The 23699-nt window shown below is 33.7% G+C and overlaps 1 protein-coding gene across 1 annotated transcript; it reads right to left on the reverse strand.

The window, feature by feature from the left end:
- Positions 1 to 5903: 5903 nt before the first annotated feature.
- Positions 5904 to 6980, reverse strand: LOC100723709 (periphilin-1-like). Its single transcript, XM_063245580.1, has one exon. The coding sequence runs from the start codon at positions 6978 to 6980 to the stop codon at positions 5904 to 5906; it is 1077 nt and encodes a 358-aa protein (XP_063101650.1).
- Positions 6981 to 23699: the final 16719 nt, after the last annotated feature.

Genomic DNA, 23699 nt, shown 5'->3' on the forward strand with positions numbered 1-23699 from the left:
CCCAACAAAGATGGGGATAGGCTGTAAAAACTTGAAGACAAGATTGCAGCTAGATGATGGGAAAGAAAATATCTTTTAAAATAACAAGTAATAAGGAATAACAATTCAACAGCTGCAAGATAATGCAAAGAAAAAAAAAACGTAAGATTGATAGGGATAAATGAAAAAGGTGAAAAAACAAATGATATAAAGAGATTATTTACAGAAGTAATAGATGAAAATTTCACAAACATGAGAATGGAATCTGACATACAGATCAGTGAAGCATAAAGGACTCAAAATAGGCATAACCAAAGTAAAACCACATCCAGACATATTATAATCAAAACCCCAGAATTCTAACATAAGAACAGAGCATTAAAAGCTGTTAGAGAGAAGAGACAAATCACGTACAGAGGAAAGCGTGTCAGAAACACAGAATACTTCTCAACACAAACAACAAAGCCAAGAAGAGCATGGAGTGAAGCATTTCACATCCTAAATGAAAACTACTTCCAATCCAGAATGATGTACCCTGCAAATCTGTCCTTCAAAATGGTTGGAGAAATAAGATACTTCCATGACAAAGAACAGCTGAAGAACTTCATAACCACCAAAACAACCCTACAAAGAATACTGAAAGACATTGTACACAGACATAGGAAAAAAACACTAAATAAGTCAAGCAATTAAACAGAATGGAAACATAAAGAATCAATAGGAAGATAACATATCAAAAATAAACCAATACATATCAGTTATAAGCAATAAGGTAAATGACCCCAAACAAGGTCAATATTGCACTGATTTTCAAAAATTTTCCAAGCTTACCTGAATTATTGTGCTTCTAAATAACCTGAAGGATAGTCATCATAACCAATAAAGTTAACAATTACATTATACAATATTTAGATTTGAAACAGTTTTAAAGTTATTAATTTAAAAAGTGAAAACTCATTTCAAATATACTTCTATTGTGTTCAAAGCTAGCTTTTTTTTCTCTGTGCAAATTCCCTATTTACTGAAATGTTTGGTTGTTATAGGAGAAGGTCACAGTGTAGTAGATGATACTTTTAGATTGAGTCCTTCAATTTACCTTCTGGTTTTAATACTTTCTATCTGATTGAATATTTTATGTATCAGTTTGATAATTGTAAAATCAAGGATTACAATATTCATATGTTGATTGTACATTGTAGTTTTAAATGAGATGTTACAAATAAAATGCTAATAACTGTCAACACTGAAAATAGTTACTTGTCAGTTAGTGATGGAGGTCACTACAAAGCTGCTCTGAGCAGGATTTAAAATTAACCAGTTAGCCTTCTATGTTTACTTGTAAGTCTTTCCAAGGCATAAATGCCTTGTTGGGAGATGGGAAGCAGATTAATAGTAAATGAAACTATGAATCACTGGTCCTGAGTGAGGGCTGTATTGGCTTGGATACCATGATGCCTCAAAAGACAAGATAGAACCACAATTGCGGACATGTAGCTCCAACATCAATTACCTAAATATAGATCGCAGATGCAGGCTCCATTCTTGCTATAAATATCAACATAGAGTTAAGGCAGTTCTCCTCACTAAGCATAATTTACTACTTGAAAGAGTCTCTAAACTGACTCCCAAGGTTCTATTCAATTTCCCCATTTTCCTCAGTATTTCCTTCCTTTTTTAAGAAAACCAAATAAATGTGAGCTGCCCGACAAATTTGTCTTTGTCTAATGCCACAGAAAACTTCAAATTCTGCTAGAGGGTTTGATTCTCCTGGATCTCTAATATTATACTACTCATTTCTTTTATTCTTTGCTATCCACTCATTTGGGAGATTGTGGGCCTGATAAGTACACAATAAGTTAACATTAATTATTGTGTTAACTTATTAACACAGTAAGTTAACATTTATCTTAAAATAAGAGTAATAAAGATGTATTTTCTTTCATACCATGTGAATCTACTGATCTGAATTACTAATTATACAAAATTTTGCTTCTATGTGTAGCATTTTTCAGCACTTCTAATCAAAGATTTTCCCCAGACTCTTCTATAGTTTAAAAAATGAACACACTACTCAAGTTTGTGTGAAACTGCATGTGTATGTCTACACAGATATCTATCTGTACTTGCAAACTTTAAAGTGTTTTGAGCATTTTTTGCTTGAACTATCTGTGAAAGAAGGGTATTGAAGTTTTCCACTATGAATGTATTTTTGTTTATTCTTTTTTTTTTTCCTTTCACACCTATTAGTTTCTGTTTCATTGATTGAGTGCACCAAATTTGGAACAAATGCATTTAAAATTATTTCTTCCTAGTAATTATTCTCTTTACCAATGTGTACTGTGACCTTCTTTGTCTCTTCTGATGATCAGTTTTGAGTTGAAGTCTACTTTGTGTGAAATTAGGATCTACACTCCTTCATTATTTTTCTGTACTGGTTAACTGGAGAATGATTTTCCATTATTTATTTTTTAGTTTATGTTTGTTTGATTTTTCAATGGATGACATATGTCTCTAACATGCAGCATACAGCTAGTTTTTTTTTTTTTTTTGGTTGTTGTTGTTGTTCCAGTATGTCAGGCTATGTCATTCCTGTTATTTGTATTAATTTTTCATGGTTGCTTCCTTTCTCTTTCAATTTGTTTCACTACTATTACAGTTTGCTGTGTTATGTCCTTTGCACTCTGGGGATATGTATCTTGATGCATCTGTTTAAATTCTTTATGAGTAGTACCTACAAAGCTTGTTGTGGTGGTTGTTGTAGTCAGGGCTTGTGAGGAGAGCAATTAGAATCAGGACACGTAATTTATATCATTATTTTATGCTAGTCACCCAGAGTTAACACAAGAAAGTACAGGACATCTATCCACAACACTAAAGATAGAATATTTCATCCAGAGCCTGAATCCCATGGCAATGACCTGTATGAGTCTAGAAGAAGACCCAGAGCTCATGAGAATTTCTCCCTCAAGTCCAGCTGAAGGTCTACAGACCACCAGAAAGACTCACACCAGTCTCTTTCATGGATGTGTGCATGGAAGGCCCAAAGCTGAGCAGTAAGAGCTAGAATGTCTATGCCAGGGAGGTGAAGGATCTATGCCTGTAAGTTGAGGGTTCTGCAGTAGAGCTGAGAAATCATGATCAAAACAACATCCAGGGATGTACAGAAAAGCACCACAGCCAACCTCAGCTATACAGAGGTTCCCAGCTCTTCCAACGATTAGCAGGGTCGAGTACATACTAGAAAGCCAACATGACTAGGACACCCTAGAAAATAGGTAGCTTACATCCCCCCACCACCCCAGCCAAGAAACAATGCTGCATATAAGGACTAGAGCTTCTCTAAGAGAACCAATTGCTCAAAAAGTAGCATGTAGTAGAACCCACAATGGATCAATGCTTTAATGCCTCCCTTCTCCTTCTCAAAGTCTCTAGTTAGGCAGACAACTTTCCTCAGGTGAAACATGTAAGCTCAGCCATGATAATTTTAATCAGCTAATACTAAGTTGACTACCAGTTATTAATCCAAAAGAATGATCATGAATTTCTTTAGATTCTCTTTGTTGGAAAAGTTTTCATTTTACCATCATATTTGAAGGCTAATTATTTAGGTTATAACAATCTTGACTTGGACCTGGTCTCTCAGTGGCTCTAAGATCTTTTGACTTTAAGGTGTTTGTTGAGAAATCTGACATTATTCGGAAAAGCTTGCCTTTATCAGTTATAGTTTTCGCAAATGGCTTTAATTTTTAAGCATGGTTGCTTTATTTTGCACTTTTAAAAGTCGCAAAATATTTTACAGTATCAGCTTGACCATCAATTGAGTATGTGCAAAAACAGTGAATAATTTGCAAACAAATGTCTTTGCTCAAGAATATGCTACAAAATACATACTCTGTTTCAACTCTGAATTCACCTAAAATCAGGTTTTAAAATACATAATAAAATCATTACCACTGACAGGCCTAGAAGAATAATGGTGACGAAACGATATAAACAACTTTTCACACTAAGTGTAATTTGAGTTAATGGAAGAAGAAATTACCTGTTTAACGTATATCTAAATGCATGTTACAAGAATTTTTAATAAACTTTAACACGGAGAACAATTATTTTACCTCTGTTAGTTTCTCTAGTTTTATTTTTAAACTTGTGGCATCTTGACTAAAGGAACGAAATTCTGGCACTAGAATATATGTATAAAAAAATTCTTGAGGGTACCTTCTCAGTTTTTTCTAAAGACGATGTCTAAGGTCTTACACCTAGAAAGAAGACTATGAGAAATAATATATGGAATTTCACTCAGCTTTTGTTTTATAAAAGATAAGTACAACAGCTTACTGGCAAAAATAAAAGTTCACGTTAATCTCAGAAAACTTTTAAAAATTAAAGTTTGCTTTAAATTAGTTTCTAAATTTGTGAAATGGCATAACAATTATTTTGCGGCATAGGATCCATTAAAACTATACTGCTCTTTTCAATTTTAATATAATTTTACTGTGCTTTTAGTAGCTCGTTACATAATATCAAGGGACCACTGAAAGTGATATCAAAAGAGTAGAAATGGATAGACAAAAAGATTAAAGTAGAGAAATAATGATAAAAACATGATTTCTTCTGATGCCACAGAATTATATATTTTGGTTTAGTGCCCCTGGGTTGCTGGCATAGACTAGGAAACAAGTAAACTGTCCCAATGATCCCAGTTAAGATTCTTAAGCAATCTCTGATTTTTGGCTCACTCATGAATGTCTACTTATCCTGATGTCTTGGTAAGGGTTATGTGCAGGGATTACTGTCTATTTTGACATGTTTTTCTCCAAAGAACCTTCACAAAGCACTAAGCATAAATTATATATTTTGGTTGAGTGCCACTGGGTTGCTGGAAGAGGCCAGAAAATAAGTGAACTGTTCCAAAGATCCTAGTTAAGATTCTTAAATAATGTGATTATTAAGAACACTTAAGACTGATTCAGTACCTCTCAAAGTTACCAGAACAAAGAATTCAAAAGATTAAAAGGTCACCCCACAAATCTGTGATTTCATTCCAAGCATTGTAGTAATCATGACTGAGGTAGAAGATTTGGGTTTATAAAAACAAAAGCCTACTACTCTTATATATTTAAAGTTTTTTCTACAGTTACTCAAAAAGGTTGTCAAATATTCCTCATTTTCCATCTCAGATTGCTCTTTGTCTTAGTCTTTTACATGAAACAAAGAAATCAGGATAGTTAAAATTTTCAGCATTATTTTAATAGAAGGGACATGTGTTTCTTTACTAAGAAAAACACATTTTAGTCTGAAGTATTTCAGGGATTTTAATTTTTCTGTTAACACAATGAGAATTATTCTCAGAGTAAATATTTTCTAAGATACTAATGTGTTCAGTTTATTGTGATGGCCTTCTTTTCGCATATCATATCTCCTGAAGCTTAAGATAAGCAACAAGTTAATAAAAATCACAAATCAGATTTCCAATATTCCCACATGGCATCACTCACTATGAAATGTAAAAAAAAAAAAAAAAAAAAAAAAACTACCAATGTTCAGGTGCAATGATTTCTAACTTGGAAATTACACTCATGTGTTCAAATGGGAGATTATGTTTATGAGAACATGTGTTCACTTGGGAGATTATGCAACATGAGAAAGTATAGAAAACTGCCCTCCAGGATGGCTTCTTCAAAGTGTAAACAATTAACTGACTATCATTATGGGAGTGGAAGAGGTATATACATTTGTAGATATAACATGTGGGGGAAAAAAAAAACAAAGTCAAATATTTTTAAACAGACTGTGTTAGATCTTTATTTGATATGGGAAACTCATAAATATTTCTCTTCATTGCAAACAGTCCATACATTAAGGATTTTAACATTGCAGGAATAAAATAATGAATTTTTTTCCCTGCCTGGCCACTATAGCCCCTAAGAAGACTCCGCAATATCTTCATTAGCATGATACTCTGCGATAAAGTCTTTGAGATCTTTAAGAAGCCGGGCACCTATTTCTTGTAAATTTTGACTCAGTGCAAACTGTATAGGACTTTCTAGTGAACAGTCCTTTTCCATCAAGTTTCTCACCACCATCCCATAAGTTTCACTGTATAGTTGGTAAAGGTCTTCAATCTCTTTGACTTTTGAGTCTATTGATTTAAAGGAACTGCCGAGCTGACTGTCTTCAGATCCTTCTGTGCTGTCTTCTGCATCTGCTGGTGGCGGGACTGGATGCTTCCTGAATAATGGTCTTGTAAGTTCCTCCTCGAATTCAGAGATGCCGCTTTCCTGTGTTGCCTCAGAGGTTTGGGCAGCCCACGCCCTTACAGCTTCACAAAGCTCCTTTTCAGTTAGCCTGCTGGATTTTTCTTCTAACACCATTGATGAAATAGCTGGTTCAGAAATTCGGAGAGAAATGTATCTTGTTGTGTCCAACTTCACGACCCTTCTTTCTTCTCTTCTATGCTGAGGCTGTTCAAAAGAGTAATTTTCTCCTTGGACTGGAGTGGCCCACCTGCTACTGACAGGAGAAGCTTCTTGGCCTAAGAGTGACTCTCCAAAAAATGTAGGATCCTTTGTATGAGGAGACGGGTCTTTGGCATACTTGGAAGCGTAGAAACTTTGTCTTGTCCAGCTCTCTCTCTCGTCCCTGTTATAACTCTGGTGGCTTGCAGAAGGATTGTATCTTGACCATTGATTGCCAGCTTCATCTCCTTTCTGAGGTGGAATACTTCTTTGAACAGGAGCAGATGTTTGGCCCTTGTCAAATTCTTGGTGACCGGCAAAACGGTAATATTTATTGTAGCTTCCTTCACCAGGACTGTCTAGCAGTCGTGCTTTCTCCCCACACAGCGGTGGTGTCTTTCGTAGTGGTCGTTGGCTTCCCAGCTGTGGTGGCTGCCTTGGCACATTGTTAAATATGCTAAGGTAGCGTTCCCTGGGAAGACTCTGAGGTGGTCCTCGTTTTCTAGTAAGTCTTTGGTTGTCATGTCGTCCTTTAGACCACATGTCATGTCTTCTGTCCGCCAGTATACACGGTACAAACGCCAGGGGCCTCTGGCTCTGCGGCCTGGGCCTCCGCCGCCTCCACTTTCTGAGGAGGCACTTCCGGGGACCTTGGTGACATCAGCCTTTATTGGCTTGCATTCTGTCTTTATTACGACTTTCTAGAATTTTGACTACGAGGTTTCATGGCGTCTCTCTCTGACCATATTTATTTGAGGTCCTAAATACCTCATTCACTTGAGTGTTCAATAAAGTTTTTAGATTTGGAATACTGTCTGCAACGATATTAGCCAATAGATTTTTATAACTTTGGTTTCATTTTCCAAAACTTCTTTGACACAGTAATTCATTGGTTTGATAGCTTCACCTAGCGCATGTATCCACCTTTCATGGATTTTTGTTTTTAGAGCATCACTAAGTGAACTACAAAAGCCATCATTGGTATGCAAGTGTTTTGGTTTTTTTTTTGTTTTTTTTTTTTTTTTTTTTTTTGTCTTTTTCCTTTTTATCGGTACCGGGGATCGAACTCAGGACTGAGTGCTTGCAAGGCAGACGCTTATGCCGCTGAGCTAAATCCCCAGCCCCATGCAAGTGTTTTTGAACGTACTGCATTTGCTTCTTGATACATTTTGATGCAAAAGTTCATTCTCTTATTCATTTGTTCAGTTCTTGACAGGTAAATTAGAACTTATTGCTGTTGACTCTCTGGTAATTTGCTACCCCATTTCAGCAAAAGAGTTTGTTTTTGATACCCGTGCTTTCCAAGAGCAACTATTGGCGGGTACCAAAGCATTAGTGACACTATTCTTGTAATCAGATCCTGATACAGTCTCCACAATTTGTATTATCTGCAGCTGTGACTTTCTAATGTTTTGCATTCCCAGGAATTCTGCTAGGTTCCTTTCTATAACCAATATATATATATATATATATATATATATATATATATATATATATATTTTTGGTCCTAATATGTAACTCAGGGCCTTCACACTGACCTCATCTCCAGCCCAATACATCAGTTTTTCCTTGTGTATTATTATTTTTAAATTGTGTCTTTGTCAGTCCTCGTGCTCCCAAGGCTGGGTTTGAACTTGCATCTAACTTCCTCAGCCTCCTGGAAGTTGGACTAGAGGCTTGATCCAACTCACTTGGCTAGAATCTTTAGCTCTTATTTTGTCGATTTGTTAGTTTTGGACTTGAATTTATTTATGTAGGCTAGGCTTGCCTTGAATAAATGGCAATTCTCCTGTCTCAGTTCCCCAAGTGCTGGAATTACATGCCTGTGCCATATGCCAGGCTGAATCTATAAATCTTTACTAAAGTAGTAGTTAATATTCCTTGTCATTGTCTTTAATTCAGTTTTTGTGTGTTCTTTAGTCTCTTATAATCTTAAAAATTATATCATTTATGTGCATATATTTTCTTTGAGCTCATGAGTATATTGGTACATTTTTCATATATTCTTCTCTGATATTTTCAAACATTTTGCTTTTGAGATCTTTGCCTGAGATTTCCCTGCAATGTGGCGCTCCTGATATGATCACTTGGACATTCATCAATTTTTGAGGCATCATTTTTCTATTTTTTTCTCAAGATTCTTGTATTTGGTTAAACATTGTAGGATTTGTAATCTCTGCTACTACAGTAGAGATCTCTTTAGTAAATGCATTTCTCCCTGTGATGTGGCTCTAGCTTTGGGTGAGATTTAGTGCATAGACACCTACTTAGTTTATTTAAACAATAATGATTGTTTTCCAGCACTGAATTGCAAGGAGAGAACAGCTTCCAGCAATATTAACATCCAGAGAATCAGTCGTATCTTGATATATACTTTAGAAGTGCCGGGGTGCTAAAATTGTATAGCAAGTTTTATATTCTTTCAGTAACCCAGGAATACCAAGATGTAGTTAAGGTAGAGAAAGTTCTGGGACATAAGAAAAGATAACAGAGAAAAACGAATTTTTAAAAAGAAAGAATAAAAATTGAGAAAAACAGAGGGAGACTAAAAAGTAACAAAGTGAATGAAAGAAGTAGTAGTTTTTGATGATATTATTTTTATATCTGGAAAGATCAAGGGAATTTGGAAAGATATGTGTGGCAGTAGAGGGAAGGTGAGGGATTTTTGAATAGAAAGCAGGAAAGTCTTCATGGTGATTGTATCCAGTTTATTGACCAGAAGAAATTCTATGTTAGAAGACTAAAACAATGACTTTTGATGATGGAAAATATGTTGGTCAGTGTATAGAAACAAGAGTGATCATTAGCATTCATATACAATTGCTCATGAACATATGCATGCTAAAATATAAAAGAAGGAAAATTAAATTGTAATTTTATAATAGCATTCATTAGCTATTTTGGAGAAAATGACATCTTAATAGGTAATACTGATTTCGTATCATGTTGTTTTGAAGTCTCATCTAGCTTTTGTCCTTGTGTCTCCAGTGGTCTAAATAGGTTGTATCTTACTGGATTTTATTATGTATGATATTATAAGCAAAAACCTTGTAAAGACAAGGAGATTATACAGAAACCATTATTCATTTCCTGTTAGTCGATTCTAAATACTCTGTAATGCTGTCATTCTCTTGAATGGTTTTACATTGCTTTGATATACTTAATGCTACAGTATATGAAGTTGTACTCATGGATTTCAAAGAAAGACAATATGGTAACTACTTTTAGGTTAGGATTATCTGGTGGTGAAACACTATTCTGCTTAAATGGTTATGTTTTGATCTGCGCTGTTTCGTTGTTATGCCCTCTTTTATCTCAATCTCCACTCCATTATTTACTTTTTTATCTTTATCCTTTTAATTAAAGGAAAAAAATAGCAGGATATATTATAGTAACCCACTTTGACTTTTTATTACCTTGATTTAAAGCCCTGTATTACTCTCACCATCTGGTTTTTAACTGATGTTCCCCTATTCTGTTTTGCTGGATAGTATCAGGTTCGAAAGTTTAGGCATCAGTTGTGAAGATAATGAGATTCATTATGACGCCTATTCTTGTTGACTTTTATCTACTTTTGAAGACCTACAATGTCTCCAATGTTTTGGTTTTGTCGGTTTTATTCTTTACTGTTTTGTTCAATTGTATTATAACTAGCGATATAGGCAATTCTATTAGAGATAGCAGGAGGCATTATAGTAACCATTGTTGATCACCTTGTATTATGCTTTTACATTATCTATTATGTCCACCCTTTTGACTTGACCGATTCTGTTCTGTTATGTCACATTTGGTTTTACTCTCTTCCAAAAATGTAATAAGAACCGTGGGAGCAATGAAACCCAAAATGTGTAATAGTCATGGTACAAAAGAGAGGAAAAGAAAGTGCTCCAAACTATATAACTGCATGTATATTTAAGTGTATAAGATAGAAAATGATATCACAGAGTTTTATTGGATCAATGAACAGAACTGTTTGCAGTATCATTGATGGAATGTCCACTTTACAAGCTTTAATTTTGTGACTTGAATAATTATTTCTAAGATGACAATATGTAATCCATTAACTAGTGATTTCCTACTGTTCATTTTTTTTCTGTAAATCTGTATAACTTGTACCCTTTCCCTGCTTTTTTTTCTTTTCTCCTTAAATAAAATTTTTTAAAAAAAAGAAAGCTAATTAACTCCAAAAAAAAAAAAAAAAAAAAAAAAAGAAAGGTAAGGGAAAGGGGGAAGAATTATTAGTGTATGAGAGGCTAAGTTAGAAGAGACTTGGGTGAGAGGTTTTAAATAGATAGTGGAAGAGATACAGGTAGATTTAGTCCAATCAATATCATAACAGAAGAACTAATTTTAGAAACCGTATGAAGGCACCTCTGGTGAAGGGAAACCTACAGTGAAATGGTAACATGCTGTGGCATTTAGATTTATCTTAATAGGTTATGTATAAAAGAAAGGAATACATAGAAAGGAATAGGAAAAGACAAGTAATAAATAATAGGGAGGAAGAGATCAGAGATAAGATGTGAGGGCAAAATAACACAGGTAAGATAAGAATGAGATTTGTATATGAGAATTGAGAAATGAAATGGTAGATTGTATCCAACTATTGGACTAATGATCAAGAAAGTTTAGAAAATATTCAGAAAAAAAAAAAAAAAACTTTGAAGTAGGCACATGGAAATTACTCACCTGGAGTGTTTTACACAAAACCTTAGAAAATGTATACACATTAGTGTAACTATGAGGAATATATACAATACTTAAAGCCAAAAATCAAACAACTGAAACACACACACACACACACACACACACACACACACACACACACACAAACGTCCCCTCACAAAGCAATCATAGAAGGGCTGTTTTCATGAGTCGCAGGTGTTCTCAGAATGTGGAGCTGCCAGTGTACTTCCCTCTGACAAATAACAACTTCAGAAAACTCAGTTTCCCCATCTGAGATTTTGCCACATCTCTGGTATCTGATCCACTCAGTTCACCTGTATCAACTTCTCATGTTCTTCATTTGCAGTTGTGTCTCAGCTCCACTCAGGGTTTTTCTGGACAGCAAATTCAGTGGTCCCTGTGGTCAAGCAGGAGAACTCACTTATTTAGCTTTGAACTCAATTATGTAGCCCAGGTTGGCCTTGAACTAATGATGATTCTCCTCCTCAGCCTCCTGAATGCTAGGTTTACAGACATAGGCTAGTTGCCATGCCTCTTTTGAATTTCAGTTATACCTGGGGCATTTACTGGTTTCTATGGTTCAGCAGGAAATAGTCTCCATGGACAGTGACTTGAAATTTTGTTTTCTACTCTTGGAGATTCCATTTCCCAGATGTTCAGTTTCACAAAGGGTCTGTTTCCACCCTGTGAATTCAGTGATGATAGGTAGAAAAGACCCTTTCACATAGATTTCAGTGTGGACTGTGGATGGGCAGGAGAGAGTTCACATAGACCCAGAACACACTAGAGTTTAGGACAATGGTGGGGAGAAACTCCTCTGACAACTCACCTGTGTCCTCTTTCCACCTTTTGTTCCCACTGGTCACAGTTCCTTCCAGCAACCCTTTGTGATTCTCGCTGTCATGCAGATCACTCAATGTCTGGTTCCACCTCCCTGACAGGAAAGTGCACTTTGTTCCTCTCTGTCCCTAGGACTGACTGGTCCTAACTTAGCCACTGCATTCTGAGTAATTTTCTGGCTTATGCCAGAATTCTTTTCTTCAAATAGAAAAAGTAAACAACAACAACAGCAACACAGTTTCAAAACAGGCTAGTAGGAGAATAATAATAATGAACATATTGCATATTGTTATATTCATAGTAATTGCTCAAAGTACAAGATACAGGCATGAAGCACTGACCAGAGAATTTGTAGCACAAAACTGTCCACTCAATAAACCAAAAGCTCTATAACTAGCTTAATTCTCTTGTGTTTGTATATATTTTTTGCTTCCTTCCTTTCACCTTTCTTCCACTACAGTTTTTCTTGTGTTTTGAAGAATTTGTTCCCTATTCACAATATCTGTTGTAATATTTGGATATTGTTTATTCTTTCTGATTCTCACTCTACTGAGACTGTATGATGTTTATAGATGTTGATCTGGTTTATTTCACTTACAACTGTAGTCTTAAGTTGCCTCCATTTACCTTTCAAATTCTCAAGTTTATTTTTATGCCTGAGTAATAATCACACATACACACACGTGTCTGTGTGTGTGCATATATATATATATATATGTATACATGTAAAATCTTTTTTAACCATTCATCACTTGATGGCATTTAGGTTGTTTTCAAGATCTAGCTATTACCAACTGTGATACTATAAACTTGCACATATGTTGCTGTTGTTCATTGTTTTTAATTCTTCTGGGAAGATACCCAGGAAAGGCACAGCTGGGTCAAATGTGACCTCCAATCCTAGTTTATTGAGGAATCTCTTCACTGATTTCCAGAGTGTTTGCATTGGTCTGCACTCCCCCTAAAATTTGAGAAGAGTTCCTATTTCCCCACAGACTCACCAACATTTCTTTTAGTAATTTTCTTTGTCATAGCCTCTCTTTCTGGAATGATATATAATTTTTAGTGGTTTTAATTTGCATGTCTTGAATGACCAAACACATTGAACATTTTCATATATTTATTTACCATTTGTATTTCTTCATCTCAGAAGTGTGGATTCTTCTCAGATTCCCATTTTGTGTTGGATCTTTGAATTTAGGAGGCCTGATATTTTCAATTCTTTACATGATCTTGATATAGGTCCTTTGTCTGAGAGATAATTGGCTATAATTTTTACCAATTGTAGATTGTCTTTTCACTTTGCTGGTGATTTCTTTTGTTGTGCAAAGCTTTTTAATAGGGTGAGAACCCATTTATTGTATTTCCTGTGTGATCTGTCTTTTGTTCATGAAGTTTCTATCTACGTGTATGTCTTCAAGATGTCTGGCTATATTTTGTCTTCAAATATATTTAGTGTTCTGTTTTAATATGTAGATCTTTGATCCATTTTAACTTCAGTTTAATGTGGATGACAAACATCTGTATAGTTTTAGTCTTTGGTATGTGGAAAGCCAATTTTTCCAGCACCATTCCTTTCAAGTTTCTTATCATCTATCTTTTCGTTTGATCTTTAAATATTTATATTTTGGTCCTCTCATATATGATAAAAATGTGTGATATTGTATTTAAGCTTTTGTGCCTGCTTTATTTCACTTTGTATTATGGCCTCAACTTTTATCGCCTTTCCTAAAAAAAGTCTAATGTACCCATTACAGCTCTGTGTTGTCTCTAGATTAATGTAATTTAATTTTATATTTTTGTACTGTTAACAAATTCACTTGTTTTTGATCCTAACCTACAGAACTATTTCATCTTATAAAACTCAAAGTCTTTTATACTTATTAAACAATGTTTTCCATTATATATTTGCTGTGGCCCCTGCCATCTTTTTGTTAAATTTTTATTTTATTACTACATATTCTGAATTCTTGTGGATTTCAGTCACCTTGGGGAGTTGTTACATACATAGCATATCCTCTTTCTCTTTTTAGTCCCCTTCCCATTCTCTCCTTGTCCCTCCCTCATGCTTCATTTACTCCAAATCATTTTTATTCTTCTTGATATTATTAATCTTAACTAGTGTTAAGGCATACAGTAGTTACAGTAATTGAGATAATTAGGTTCTTGAACATGGCTTATCTTTATGCTACTTGTTTTTCCTTCCCTTCCTCACCTTTCACTCTTTTGACCATTGAACCATACTGCAAGAAATCCACTTCCGTGTCCCGTTCTGTGCATCCTTCTTATACCCTTTTTTGGTACTTTGCAACAATTCAGTGAGAGATACCATATGCTATTTAAGTGTGTCTGGTTTATTTCACTTCATATAGTTTTTAGGTGCATCCATTTCTCTATAACTATCTGAAATTTTTATATTTTATAGGAAGACAGTAGCCCATTATATGAGGATATCACATTTCCCTTATACAATAATCTGTTGTTCGGTATACAGCCTGTTTCCAGGATTAAGCTTTTATAAATATTGCTGCTATAAACATTGGTATTCAAGTAATGCTGTAATATAATTCCTTAAGCTTTGTGGGGAGGATTTTTACCATGAGGTTGGGGCATATGCAATTTCTAATTTCCATTCTTTGAGAAATCTCCTTACTCGTTTCTGTAATGTTTGTACTGCTTTACATTTCCATCAACAGTGAAGGAGGATATATTTTTCATCACAGCCAGCTTAGCAGGTATTACTTTGTTTCTTAATGATCACTGCTCTTTCTGGTGTAAGATGGAATTTCACCATTTTAGCACTTTGTATTTCTCTGATGGCCACAGACATTGAGCATTTTTTCATATACTTGTTAACCATCTGTATTTCTTTCCCTGTGAGGTTTCTGTCCATTTTTCTTGTCAATTTCTTGATTGAAATCTTTAATTTTGCTTGGTTTAATCTTTTTGAACTCTTTTATATTCTAGATATTATTCATCTGTCTACGAAAAATCAGGGAAAAATTTCCCATTGTGTTTTCTCTTCACTCTACTATACTTTTTATTTTGTTTTGTTTTGTTTTTTGTTATACAGAAGCTTTGTGGTCTGATTCAATCCAATTTGTTGGTTCTTACTCTGATTTCTTGTGCTTGCGACCTACTAAGAAGAACACAGAACCAGAGTTTTGTAATTTTTTAAGCAATAGTATTTTTTATATATAATGCACACTTCTGTCACACCTGAAAAACAATTCCGATACCACTTCATAATTTTTTCCTTGAAGATACTAAGGTCTACATTGAGCTACATTCCTAGCCCTCTTTTACTTTTTATTTTGAAACAGATGTTCCTTGTGTTTTCTAGGTTGTGCTTGAACTTGCAGTCCTCTTGCCTCAATCTGCATAATGTTGAGATTGTAGGAGCTGGCACTTCGTCTATTTTACTACTCAGATCTTCTCATTGGATACCTTATAATGTTGGTCCTTGGCATTAAAATTTTCAGTTAGAAGTCTGATAGAATAGTCAAATTATTTGATTTTGTGTTTAGAATTGCACAGAAAGGTATGCTTTTTCTAAAATGTTATATAATTTGTTGCAGGAAATTCTTTATGATTTATTTTATTTTTCTTTGAGTTTCAAGTGTGCAAAGAAAGCAGAATTAGAAAAAAATCCACAGAGTTAAAAACAGAAGAAGAAAAGTTCACATACTGAGTTTCAAGATTTCTCTAGCGAAAACAAGGTAACAAGGTATTGAAAAACAAGATTGTGGTTTTGAATTATTATTAGAGTAAATCATAATAATTATATTGTTATTTCTATGTTCTATTAGTTACATACCAGTGGTCAGTTATCACACACCTTTGGAAATATTAGTTTGTTACATATTTAAGCACCTGAAAGTATTATAATGTGAGGTGAAAAAATAATTTTAATATTAAAATTGAATACATATAAATATTGACATAATATCAATTTTCCTTTACCTTTGCTTTTTTTTGGTAACTTCAAAGCATTTTAATTTAATATTTTATATGGACAAGGCCATGGAAATTATGTAAGGTGTCATATTTTGGGATTACATAAGGCAGTATATTCTGAGTAATGAGTTATATACGTATACATTTCTTCTGGCAATGAGATTAACCTATTTGAGTGTCTTTCTAGGTGCATTTATCTAAAACATAAGTTCCTATAATAGATTTGATTTTGTTAACTATATTCTATCTTATAAGAGAGATTCATGTTTTTAAATTAACTTTTAAACATTTTAAGGTACATTATTAGTGGTCTTAATTATACTCAGAAGCAGATTCATCAGACCCATTAAATATTAACTCTCATTTCCCCACCTGCAGTTAATATCTAAGTAAAATTTTGTCTGCCTATATTTAATTGCCTCCAAATGTGGAGTCATACACGTGTGTGTATGTCTGTGTTTGTGCGTGTGTGATTTATTTCATTGATTTGATGATTTCTGGGTTTTCCTATCTTACAGCATATATCCAAATTTTACCCCTTTTTATTCTGGATAATTCTTTGTATTTGTATACCACATTTCATTTTCCCTTATTCATCTGTTGATAGAAATATGAGTTGTTGCCTCCTGTTGGCTATGTTGAATAATGATGCCCTGAACATGACTGTAGAATATCTGGTAAAATCTCAGCTATTCGAACTATTTTAGCATATGTAGAATTGCATAAGTGATTGGCCATATAATCCTATGTCTGAATATTGAGGAAACTTACAAAGCCTTCTGTTGTTTAACTCAAATGAATACAATTCCATAGAGCAGTTCTCAAGAAGAAAAAGAGAATGTGGAGGAGGAGTAGGAAGAAAAAGATGAAAATGATAATTCTTTTAAAAATTTCATTTAAAGTGGACAAAAAAGCAAAACATAAAAAGAGTAAAAATAATACAGAATTTCAAAAAAATAAGCAGTAAGAAATCACTAGTTGATAAATAACAAATTGTCCTCTCAGAAATAGTTCAAGTTATAAAATTAAAGCATACAAAGTGGACATTCAAGCAGTGAGACTGCAAACAGTCCTGTTCAATGATCCAACCAAAGCTTAGTAATATCGTTATCATTCCTACACGATTAAACATAGATGCAGTCATATCTTTTAGAGCAATTTTTTATTTCTTTTTCACAATAATAATTACGTATTTTGGGTTTTATTACTCCTACATTTCTTACTGATAATTATCATTTATCTTGGAATTTTCCCTTAAGAAGTATATAATGATCTTCTCTGTCACTTTTATTCAGTCTTGGCTTGAAGTTCAATATTTTTTGAAAGAGAATAGCTATCCCACCTTTTTTTGCTGTCTTGTGAAATTAAATATTGTTTTCTATGCTTTTAATTTTAGTCTATGAATTTCTCTTTGATTTAAACATGTTTCTATAACGCAGCATATTGTTGAAAATTCTTTATTGATTCATTCTACCATTCTATGTATTTTTACTGATGAATTGAGTTCATCTGCATTAATGGTTATAAGATATATATATATATATATATATATATATATATATATATACTAATCCTTGTCAGTTTAGTTTCCTCATGTTGGTTTCTTCTTTCATCTCTAACTTTTTATCTGTCTATTTGTTTCTTTTATTTACCATTTTAGTTTTGAATTCTTGTTTATGTCTTTCTAAAATATTCTTGTAAGTATTGTGGCAGACTAGTTTCATGGTTATGCATTTCTTCAGTGCTTCTTTGTCATGAAATTATCTAATTTTTCCAATGACTTTAAAGATTGTTTTGAAGGGTACATTAATCTGGGTTGCAAGTTTTTCCTCTCTCAGGATATGAAATCCTTGTCCCTGTGTTCTCCTTGAATTAAGCACTTGTTTTTGTAAGTTTACTGTGATTCGAATGGACTTTCTTTTTTAAACAACTTTTACTATTTTTTAAACATGATTTCTTGAATTCTGATTATTATATATCTTGGTGTAGAACTATTTGGGCCAGGAATGATTAGATTTTCATATCCCCTACTTATCTCTATGTCTAAATCTTTTTCTATTCTTTGGACATTTTCTGATTACTTTTGTGAACAGGTCTTTTATGTCATTTGTACTGATTCCTCCTCTTTCATTGACTCTGGTCAACTCATGTTGTTTTTCATTGCATTGTGTTGCAGGTGTTGGATTTATTGTTTGATGATATCTTGCAATTTTTATTGAATCTTTCTTTCTGTGATCACTAACAGAAATCCTATGTTCTAAGTCTGAAGTTTTGTCCTTTGTTAGGTTGATTTTGTAAACTTAAACAAAATGTTTAACTTCCTAGTCATATGTTTGAATCTGTTTAGTGTATTGCATTTACTTCTTCTGATGGATATTCATGGTTTCTAACATGTTATTATGCACCTATTTTTTGTATGTCTGCTTTAGTGTTTTGAGCAAGTCTATCATTATGGTCATCATCTCTTTTAATGCCTGGAAGATTATTTTCTCTCTGATTTCCTGTATAGCCTCATATTTTTTTTAATCTTTGTCTATTATTATTCCAGATCATTTAGATGATTTATTCTGCTTTATTCTATGTCCTTATTCACTGGATTTTACTTGGGTGGGTGGAACTTATGGCACTGCATTTGGTTTCTGCATGTTATCATTTTAAATAGACAAGATTGCAACTATTAAGCAGGAAAGGAAAGATCTTTTAAAATAACAAGGAATCAGGAAATAACATTTCAACAGTTCAAGATGATGCAAAGAAAAACAACATATGGTAGGTAAAAATGAAAAAAAAAAGTATGACAACACAAATGATATCATGAGGTTATATACAGATGAAATAGCTGGAAATTTCCCAAACATGAGAATAGAAACTGGAATATAGATAAGTGAAGCATATAGAATTCCAAATAGACATAACCAAAATGAAACTACACCTAGACATATAATAATCAACATCCCAGAAATTCAACATAAGAACAGAATATTAAAAGCTGTTAGAAGAGGCAGATCATATATAAAAGAAAGCCTATCAGAGTCACAGCAGACTTTGCAAAATAAACAATGAATTCAAGAAGAGCATGGAGTGAAGTATTTCAAATCCTAATGGAACTGGCTTCCTTTAAAATCCTAAAGGAAAATGACTTCAAACCCAGATTGATGTACCCTCCAAAATTGTCCTTTAAAATTGATGGAGATATAAGGTAATTCCATGACAAATAACAGTTGAAGAACTTCATTACCACCAAACCAACCATACAAAGTATACTGAAATACATTCTAGATAAACGTAGGAAAAACCACTAAGCATTGTAATCTATTAAGTAGAGTGGAAAGGTAAAGAATCAATAGCAGAAAAATAACATGCAAAAAATAAAACAATATATATCAGTTTAAACCATTATTGAAAATGGCCTCAATTCATCAATTAAAAAAACAGACTGGAAGAATGGATCAAGAAACAACATCCAACCATACGCTGTCTACAAGAAACACATCTAACCAAAAAGGAAACTCATAGATGGGAAGTCAAAGGATGGAAAGCAGCAGCAAACTAAATAAAAAGTAGGGCTAGCTATTATGTATGCATTCAATCCAAGAATGATCAAAAGAGGAAAAGGTCACTACATTTTACTTAGGAGAAAACTTTAAGAGGAAAATAACAGTCTTAAATATATATACACCAAATTCAGGAGCACCCAGCTATACAAAACAAATACTAACAGAAATAAAATCAAAAAGCAGTAACACAATTAAAATGTGAGAGCTTAACACCCCATTAACACAAACAGAGCAATCAACAAGACAGAAAATCAGCAATTAAATAACAGGACTGAATTATACCTATGAACAAATGTATTTAGTGGATGTATAGAGAGTGTTCCACCCAACATCAGAATATACCTTCCTCTCAGCAGCACATGGGATATTCTCTAAAATATACCATTATAGTATTATAATAGCCCACACCACATGGTTAAGTAAAAGCAAAAGGATTGAAATTACCCCATGCATGTTTTTGGATCATAGTGAAATGAAAATAGAAATTAATGATGAAAGAAATTGCAAAAACCCTACAAACACATGGAAATTGAAAAAAAATACACCTGAGCAATCAGTGGGCCACAGAGAAAATTAAAGATGAAACTAAAAAAATATCTACAACCAAATGAAAATACAAATATAACTTACTGAAACCTGTGGGATGCAATGAAAGTAGTCTTCAGAGGAAAATTTATTATGTTAAATTACCACATCAGGAATACAGCACGAACACAAATAAACAACTTGATATAACACATCAAAGATCTAAAAAAAGAAGAGCAAGTCAAGCCCAAAGTCAAAAGAAGAAATGTGTTTTATTTTGTTTTTCCCTGTCATACAGAAAGGATCAGTATACATTCAAAGACTCATAGATGCACAGAACTTCTCCCAAACAGTTTATGAGTATCAATTATATTATGCATGATGAAATGAACAGCTACTTTGAAGAAAAAGAGACATTATGGTATCCACTGCTGATTCTTTATCCTCATGATGTGAAATCAAGTGCTTTTATTCTTTGTTCAGAGTGGTTTTAGTTTGTTTTGTACTGTTTAGTTTCAACATGAATGAAGGTATGGACAGTTATTTTAAAGAGACCTTATGGCAGTCATTGTTGATATTCCTGTTGTCTGGTTTTGAAGGCCTGTAATGCCTTCATCACTCTGTTGTGATCCGTTTCATATCATTTTGTTTTGTATGACTTGATGTGTGTGAAGATATGGACAACTATTTAGAAGAAAACAAGAGACATTATTGTAGCCACTGTAGATCTTCTGTTGTCTTTTTTGAAATCTGTGTCACTTACATTGTTTCCTTCTGATCTGTGTTGTTCTATTTTGTTATATTTAGGCTTACCCTATTTAAATTAAAATAGATAAGTAAAAATAAAAAAACATATTTCAGTGCTGAAGAATCTAAAATTCACATTTATAGTGATATAGGAGTGTTGAATTTTGTTTTTTTTTTATTTTATTTAAGGAATAAAAGAAAAAAAAGCAGAAAAAGGGTACAAGTTATACAGAACCTCAGAAAAAATAAACCATAGGAAATCACTAGTCAATTGATTGCATATTGCCATCTTAGAAATAGTTGTTCAAGCTACAAAATTAAAGCATACAAAGTGGACATTCAAACAGTGGGACTGCAAACAGTTCTATTCAATGATCCAACAAAACTCAGTAATATGGTTATCTATCTTATACACTAAAATGTACATTCAGTTATATCCTTTAGAGCACTTTCTTTTCCTCTCTTTGTACAATGACAATTACACATTTTGGGTTTATTGTTCCCACAGTTCTTATAATTTTTTTGAAGAGAGTAAAGCCAAATGTGACATAACAGAACAGAGTCAGTCAAATCAAAGTATGGACTTAATATATAATGTAAAAACATAATACAAGGTGATCAACAATGGTTACCATAATGCCTCTTGCTATCTTAAAAAGAACTGCCTGTAACATCAGATATAATAAAATTGAAAAAAAAAACAGTAAAGAACAAAACCAATAAAACCAAAACTTTGGAGACATTACAGGTATTCAAAAGAAGATAATAGTCAACCAAAAGGGGCGTTATAATGAATCTTACTGTCTTCACAGTTGTTGCCTATACTTTCGAACTTGGTACTAACAAGCAAAACAGAATAGAGGAAAATCAGTCAAAACAAGATGCTGAGAGCAATACAAGGTTTCAAATCAAGTTAATAGGAAATCAAAGTGGGTTACTATAATATATCCTGCTTATTTATTTATTTTCCCTTAATTAAAAAGATAAAAATAAACAAGGAAATAATAATAGAAAAAGATTGAGATAAAAGAGGGCATAACAACAGCACAGGTCAAAAAATAACCATTTAAGCAAAGCAGTGTTTCACCACAAGATAATCCCAACATAAAAGTAGTTACCATAGTGTCTCTTTCCTTGAAATCTTTGAGTATAACTTCATATACTGTAGCAACAAACATATCAAGACAATGTAAAACCATTCAAGGGAATGACAATATTATAGGATATTTAGAATCAACTAACAGTAAATGAACAATAGTTTCTGTATAATCTCCTTGTCTATAAAAGTTTTGTTTATATTATCACATATAATAAAATCCAAAAAGATACAACATGTTAAGAGCGATGGAGACAGAAGAACAAAAGCTTGATGGGACTTCAAAACAAGATGATATTGAATCAGCACTAGCTATAATGATGTCATTTTCTCCAAAACAGCTGTTCCTACCATTTAACCTTCTCTGCCTCATTTCTGGTGAGCTCTTTTTCTGTCATTAGTTGTCAGTTTCTCTTCTTCACTTTGCTTTCTACTCCATTCATTATGGCCTCTCTGACACTGTTTCTGGAATCTTGGTATTTTTCCTTTTTAGAATATACTGCAGTATTCTCTGTAGAGTTGAACTGGTGATTGCAAATTACTCTAGTTCCTCTTTATCCCGGAAGCGCCTTGTTTTTCCATCAATTTCTAGGGAAAGTTGTGCAGGATATATCAATCTTGGCTGGAGATTAATGTCTTTCAAAGCTTGAATTATTTCCCCCCATGCTCTTTGTGATTTGATGGTTTGTGCTGAGAAGTCTGCTGTAATTCTGATGGGTGTTCCATTGTAAGTGATCCGTTTCTTGTCTCTGATGGTTTTTAATATTCTGTTCTTATATTGGATTTCTGGAATTTTGATTATTATATGCCAGGGTGTAGCTCTGTTTGAGTTGTAGGTGGCTGGGGTCCTGTATGCCTCATACATATGAGTATCTTTACCTTTTGCTAAATTAGGGAAATTTTCTGGGATTATTTCTGTGAATAGCCTTTGTAGTTCATTTGTTTGTGTCCCTACTTCTTCCTTTATGTTCTTAATAATTAAGTTATAGATCCTCTTATTATCTTCTAGCCTTTGTATTATTGCTGTTTGTTTCTTTGTTACTTTTAAGAAGTTTTTCATTTAATGCTCCCACCTTACAAATCTGTCTTCCAGTTCAGATAATCTATCCTTAGTTTCTTTCAAGCTGTTATGCCAGGTTTCAGTAGAGTTTTTAGTTTCCTAATAATTTCTTTGAATCTGCTTCATGTATTCTATGCTTTCTCTATTTTCTCCTCCAAACAACTCTGTTTTTTTTTTTTTTTTTTTTTTCTGTTTTTCCATTCCACTCTCTGTTTTTTCTTGGGAAGTGCCTAGCATTTCTCTAACTATTCTACTTATATCTTGCTTTATTTTATTAAATATTTCACTTTTGAACTCATCTATGAGGCTCCAGAGATATCGCTTTATGTCTACTGGTGCCGTGCCTGATTTTGGATGTTTTCTGTCCTCATTCTCCTTTGCATGTACCTTTCCTGGATTAGTGTTCTCCAGATTTTGGACTGAGGACCCTTTCTTGTTGCTCCCTCTTCCCACAGTTTTTATTCCTTCCATACAAGAGTATATAGGAGGCCCAGTTTTTTTTTTTTTTTTTTTTTGTCAGTTACAATTTGTTTGAATCCATCAGCTAGGTGTTCCTGCCCACTGCAGTGTACTAGGGAGATACAGACCTGGGCAGCCTCTGTTGGTCCCCCCTCTCCAGGTCAGTCAACCTTCTGAAGGCTTCACTGCTAGGGTGCACCGCCAAGCGCTGGGAGCTGGTTTGGGCTAGCCTGCTGGGTCTTAGTCCGTGGCGTCACCCAGGCCAAGTGCTCCCCACCAATCCCACTTGAGAGGGGCGTATGCGACTGAAGTCACTGCAGCATCCTGTTCCGTCT

Source organism: Cavia porcellus, unplaced genomic scaffold, assembly GCF_034190915.1.
Source record: "Cavia porcellus strain 051 isolate PalLab524CR breed Dunkin Hartley unplaced genomic scaffold, mCavPor4.1 scaffold_3, whole genome shotgun sequence".
Lineage (NCBI taxonomy): Eukaryota > Metazoa > Chordata > Mammalia > Rodentia > Caviidae > Cavia > Cavia porcellus.